Below are 6,196 nucleotides of genomic sequence, written 5' to 3'. Positions count from 1 at the left end.
ACATCCTCACTCTTTAGCACTTTAAAGAGGTCTGTCTCCTTTTTTTTTTTAAAAAAAAAGAAGGCTTATTTAATTAGACCATTGAGATGTGCAATGCCCTATTTTCTTAGGTTTTTAACATTAATTTCACATGCAAGCAAGATTCTTCTGAAGATCATCCAAAACGACTGGAACAGCACATCAGCAGAGAACTGCCAGAAGTCCAGGCTAGGCTCAGAAGGGGTCGTGATACTAGGGATATTGTAGCTGATGTTAGAGGATCTTAGCTGAAAGCAGGGAGTACCAGAAGAATGTCTATCTGTGTTTCATTGATTATGCAAAGGCGTTTGACTGTGTGGATCATAACAAACTGTGTCTGACTCTGAGAAGAATGGGAATCCCAGAACACTTGATCATGCTAATGCGAAACCTATGTTTGGACCAGGAGGCAGTAATCAGAACAGAGCAAGGAAACACTGCATGGTTCAAAATTGGGAAAGTGTATGCCCGGGATGTGTCCTGTCTCCATACCTTTTTGACCTGTATGCAGAACAGATTATCCTGGAGGCTGGGCTCTATGAGAAGTGTGGCATCAGGATTGGTGGAAGATCCATCAACAATCTGCATTATGCAGATTACACAAGCCTGATTGCTGAAATTGAGGAGGACCTGAAGTGCTTGCTTCAGAGGGTCAAGGACTGCAGTCTTCAATGTGGATTGAGGGTCAATATCAAGAAGACAAAGATTCTCACCACTGGACCAATTGGTAGCATCAGGATGGATGATGAAGAGATTGAGATTGTTCACAGCTTTAGTTTGCTTGGCTCCACAGTCAACACTCTTGGCACCAGCAGCCAGGAAATTAAAAGACATATTGCGAAGGTAAAGTCTGCTGTTAGGGACCTTTCTAAAGTACTGAAGAGCAATGGTGTCACTCTGGAGACTAAGGTGCACCTGATACAGGCCATGGTCTTTTAATCAGTTGTTATACATCAGAGAGTTGGACAATGGGTAGGGAAGATAGAAAGAGAATTGATGCCTTTGAGCTGTGGTGCCGGAGAAGAGTATTGAATGTACCATGGACTGCTAAGAAAACAAGCAGGTTCATCCTGGAGGGGGTTAAACTGGGCTGCTCCTTGGAGGCAAGGATTCTGAGGCTTCATCTGATGTACTTTGGACATGTTGCAAGGAGGGACCAGTCCTTGGAGAGGAACATCATGCTTGGGAGCGTGGAGGGACAGCACAGGAGGGGAAGGCCCTCTATGAGGTAGATTGATTCAGTGACTGGGGTAATTGGGGTGGGTATGTCAGAGACAGTGAAATTGGCACAGGACAGAGCAGGGTTTAGGGCTGTTGTACATAGGATTGCTATGCGTCGCAAGCGACTCAATGGCACATAACAACAACAACAAACGTAATTGCACTCAATCAACTTTTGTGGATATTTCTATTGTACGATTTATTACACTTGGTCTCATTTGTGATTTTTAATGACTTTCACTGTCTAGATTATGGAAAAAAGTGGGGTTTCTTATTCAACAGCAGATTTTCCAATGCAACATGTCTTTTAATTTCTTGACTGCTACCATGAGGAGTGGTCAACAAATCAACATACTTGGCACCAGTAAGCAATCAAAAGATGTGTTGTAACAGAAAAATATGCTGTCCAGGACGTCTTCAAAATACTGAGGAGCAAGGACGTCAGTTTAAACACTTAGGTGTGCCTGATTCACACAATGTCTTTTCAGTTCCTTGCTATGCCTCTGAGATCTGGACAATGAATAAGGATGACAGAGATGAATTGATGCCTTTGAGTTGAAGTACTGAAGAAGAATGGTGAACATTACATAGATTGCCAAAAGAACAAGCAGATATGTCTAGAGAAAGAGAGGCCAGAGTGTTCCTTAGAGCCAAGGATGGTGATGCATCATCTCACATACTTTGAGCACGCTGTTAGGTGGGTGTATTCCTTGAAAGGGACGTCATGCTTGGAAAGGTGGAGGGTTAGCAGAAGAGAGGAAGACCCTCAATGCAATAGATTGATTCAGTAAAAGCAGCAATGGGCTTGAATATGTCAGAGATGATAAGGATGCTGGAGGATAGGGCAAGGTTCATATCTCTTGTTCATGAGGTCATCAGGAGTCATACTTGATTCGATGGCATGTAACAACAACAACAGCAACTACCATGACTGTTGATTGTGGATCCAAGTAAAATGAAATAGTTGACAACTTCAATCTTTTCTCCATCTATCACAATGTTGCTCATTTTTCCAGTGATGAGGGTTTTTGTTTTCTTGATGTTGAGGTGTAATCTATATTGAAGGCCTTTGATCTTCTGCAGTAAGGGCTTTAAGTCTTCTTCATTTTCCCCAAGGAAGATTGCATCATCTTCTTCATGAAAGTTGTTAACGGATCTTCCTTCAAATCTTATGCCACCTTCTTTTTCATATAGTCCGTTTAATCAGACTTTTTGCTCAGCATATGGATTCAATAAATATAGAGAAAGGATACAACCTTGAGGAATAATTTTCCTGTTTGTAAATCATATAGTGTTCCCTTGCTCTGTTCAGATGACTGCAAAAGCAGTCCAATTAGATGTTCTCGAATTTCTATTCCTAGTCTTCTAGAAGTTACCCATAATTTGTTATTATTCACACAATGAAATGTTTTTGCATAGTCAGTGGAACACAAGTAAACATCTCTCTGATATGCTCTGCTTTCAATCAAAATCCATCTGACATTAACAGTGACTTTAGTGCCATGGCCTCTTCTGGATTAAGCTTGAGTTTTTGATACTCCCTGTTGATTGACTATATATATTTTTGGCTAAAATTCCAGAAGATTTTACTTGCATGCAATGTTTCAAGTCTTTTTCACTTTGAGCAAAGTTCTGTCATCTGTGTAGTGCAGACTGTTGATGAGTTTTTCTCCAATCCTGATGCCACATTCTTTTTTCAGCAGTCCACCTGCTTGAATTATTTGCTAGGCATATAGATTGACTAGGTTTGGAGAGATAATACAACTTTGACACACTCTTTTCCTGTTTTAAAACAATGTAGTATTCTCTTGTTCTGCTCAGACAAGTACTTTGTGGTCTGTATACAATAGGTTTTCCATAAGCACAAATATAAATATTCTGGAATTTCCATTATTCTCAATGTTAGTCATAATTTGCTTTGATCCACACTTGTTACAAAAGTCACATGTCTTTGCATGGTCAACAAAACACAAATAAATGTTTTTTTTTTTCTGATATTCTCTGCTTTCAGCCAAGATCCATTTGACATTAGCAGTGATATATATCTCTTTTGCCACAGTCTCTTCTGAATTCAGCTTGAATTTCTGGCAACCCCTGTTGATGTACTATTGCAGCCTTTTAAAATAACCTTCAGCAAGCTTTCAGCTCAATGTGACTTAATGATGGTGTTTGATAATTTCTGTGTTCTATTGCATCACCTTTCTTTGGCATGGGAACAAATATGGACCTCTTTCCGTCAGTTGGCTATGCAGCTGTCTTCAGAATTTTTTTGGCATAGAATAGTGAGCACATCCAGAGATGCATCAATTTGTTGAAATATGCTGATGGTATTCCATCAATTCCTGGGTCCTTATTTTTCCCCCCAATGTCTTTAGTGTAACTTGAACGTCTTCCTTCATTGCTATTAGTTTTTGATCATATGCTCCTTCCTGAAATATTTCAATGTTGATGAATTCTTTTGGCACAGTGACTCTGTGTATGTCTGTCACCTTTTTCCCCTCCTGTATTCAGCATCGTTCAAGATTTTTAGAAAAATAAACAGGAACAAACTTAGAAGCCCTAGTCTAGTAGGCTAGCAAACACAGCTGAAAATGTACAATCAAGAGAGGAAAAAAATTGATAGTGAGATCTACTATAAATCAAATCCTGTGTGCATCAAAAAACTTCTCCATCTCTCTGGTTGTAAAGGAAGCCCACAGACTGGGGGGAAAATATGTGGCAATGACATTTTAGAAAAGGGACTCATAACTAAAACAGAATATGACATTGCTTCCACAAGAAAAAGACTGATCACCCAATTACAAGATGGGTAAGAGACATGAAAAGACTTCACAAAGGAGGATATTCAGACGACCAACAAAATAGATTAGGAAATGTTCCAAACCACTGGAAATGAGAGAGATGCAAATCAAATCAACAATAAGACATCATCTCACCCTAGTAACAAGAGCATAGTTTAACAGGACAGCAAACAATAAATGTTGGTGAGGTTATGGAGTGATTGGAACTCTCACATGCTGTGTTAGAACTGTAAAATGATCCTTATGGTGGTGGTTGTTGTTATGTACCAAGGATGATAAAGATGGTACAGGATAGGACAGGTTTCAGGTCTGTTGCTCATAGGGTTGCTATGAGTTGTATGAGACTTGATGATACCTAACAATAACAACAACAGTTTGGTGTTAGGATTATGATCTTGCTTAGAAGTCTCTAAATAATAACCAAGCTCATCAATTACAAATTCTAGTTCCCACCAAAAATTTGAACATAATCCATACACATTCTTTGCCATTCATAGAAAGCACCACCTTCCACTATTTTTCAGTCATACGTCCACCACTTTCTTTTTTTAAATTAATTTTAATGAAAGTTTGCACAGACTTTGGATTTCCATTCATTGTTGCACTTTTCTCCCTGCCCAACCTCCCTCAGCCTAGTTTACTCTTCTCTTTGAAAAGTAAAATTCATTCATTGTTATATAATCCCTCCCCATAAGTCCACTCCACTATACAGTCTTCATTTTGAAAAGTAAAAGAAAAGTTCTTTCATTTTTGTCACCACTTTCTTTTAAAGCCTTACCAGAGGCACACACTTTGAGCAATATGGTGTTGCTGGTGCCATATGTATCCTCTAAGACAACGGAGACTTTCACTACAGCTCCCCTCATTATCTCTTGAGCCCTCACCAGAATTGCATTTGATGTTCACAATTTTACTAGTACTCTCTTCAGCATCGACTAGTTTTTGGTTATTAAAAAGAAATGAGTAACGAAAAAAATAACCGTCCGCGACACCGACCCAAACCGGACCTAAAGCCACCATGAACAGCAAAGGTCAATATCCAACACAGCCAACCTACCCAGTGCAGCCTCCTGGGAATCCAGTGTATCCTCAGACCTTGCATCTTCCTCAGGCTCCACCTTATACTGACGCTCCACCTGCTTACTCTGAGCTCTATCGTCAGAGCTTTGTGCACCCAGGGGCTGCCACAGTCCCTACCATGTCAGCTGCATTTCCTGGCGCCTCACTGTATCTTCCCATGGCACAGTCTGTGGCTGTTGGGCCTTTAGGTTCCACAATCCCAATGGCTTATTATCCAGTTGGTCCCATTTACCCGCCCGGTTCAGCAGTGTTGATGGAAGGAGGGTATGATGCAGGTGCCAGATTTGGAGCTGGAGCTACTGCTGGTAACATCCCTCCTCCACCTCCTGGATGCCCTCCCAATGCAGCTCAGCTTGCAGTTATGCAGGGAGCCAACGTCCTTGTAACTCAGCGGAAGGGAAACTTCTTCGTGGGTGGCTCACATGGTGGCTACACCATCTGGTGAGGAACCAAGGCCACTTCTGTGCCGGGAAAGACATCACATACCTTCAGCACTTCTCACAATGTAACTGCTTTAGTCATATTAACCTGAAGTTGCAGTTTAGACACATGTTGTTGGGGTGTCTTTCTGGTGCCCAAACTTTCAGGCACTTTTCAAACTTAATAAGGAACCATGTAATGGTAGCAGTACCTCCCTAAAGCATTTTGAGGTAGGGGAGGTATCCATTCATAAAATGAATGTGGGTAAAGCAGCTCTAAGGATCTTCCTTTAATCCCGCTGGAGTAATACTGTACCACACTGGTCTTTGCTTTTAGTAATAAAACATCAAATTAGGTTTGGAGGGAACTTTGATCTTCCTAAGAATTAGAGTTGCCAAATTATTCTGATTGGTCTTTAATCTCCTTTAAGTCTTTGATTTTTATTACCTGTTATAAATGAAATGCATTAGTTGTCTGCCATTGCCTTTCCATCCCTTGCCTCACATCCCATCCTCAACCCCAGCCATCCATTCTCTCCCGCCAATCTCCATTGAATCAATGGTGCAGGACAGAAAGCCAGTCAGACTAATTTTCTTCTCTCCTTGCACTTCTCCCCATTTGTCATCTTTTAAATAGTCATTCACAAGGATCCTCTG

The 6,196-nt window shown here is 40.7% G+C and overlaps 1 protein-coding gene across 4 annotated transcripts; it reads left to right on the top strand.

Moving 5' to 3' along the window:
• The first annotated feature begins 5,058 nt into the window (after positions 1-5,058).
• Positions 5,059-5,759, top strand: LOC102846250 (DAZ-associated protein 2-like). Of its 4 annotated transcripts, none has more exons than XM_006888049.1 (2): positions 5,059-5,359; positions 5,437-5,759. In XM_006888049.1, exons 1-2 carry the CDS (start codon positions 5,059-5,061, stop codon positions 5,757-5,759), a joined length of 624 nt encoding a protein of 207 aa, XP_006888111.1. The 4 variants fall into 4 exon arrangements, with proteins under 4 accessions (XP_006888111.1, XP_006888114.1, XP_006888113.1 ...); XM_006888052.1 differs by having other exon boundaries at positions 5,059-5,197; positions 5,417-5,565; XM_006888051.1 differs by having other exon boundaries at positions 5,059-5,208; positions 5,287-5,565.
• Positions 5,760-6,196: the final 437 nt, after the last annotated feature.

Source organism: Elephantulus edwardii, unplaced genomic scaffold, assembly GCF_000299155.1.
Source record: "Elephantulus edwardii isolate Elephantulus edwardi_28Jun2011 unplaced genomic scaffold, EleEdw1.0 scaffold00064, whole genome shotgun sequence".
NCBI classification, from domain to species: Eukaryota; Metazoa; Chordata; class Mammalia; order Macroscelidea; family Macroscelididae; genus Elephantulus; species Elephantulus edwardii.
This window is presented reverse-complemented; position numbering and strand designations above follow the sequence as displayed.

Excerpts from the sequence above, each read along its gene's own strand:
- LOC102846250 (XM_006888049.1), top strand. The coding sequence starts at position 5,059 with ATGAACAGCAAAGGTCAATATCCAACACAGCCAACCTACCCAGTGCAG. Across the intron at positions 5,360-5,436 it reads TGGTCCCATTTACCCGCCCG|CCTCCACCTCCTGGATGCCC; the intron begins GTTCAGCAGTGT and ends GGTAACATCCCT.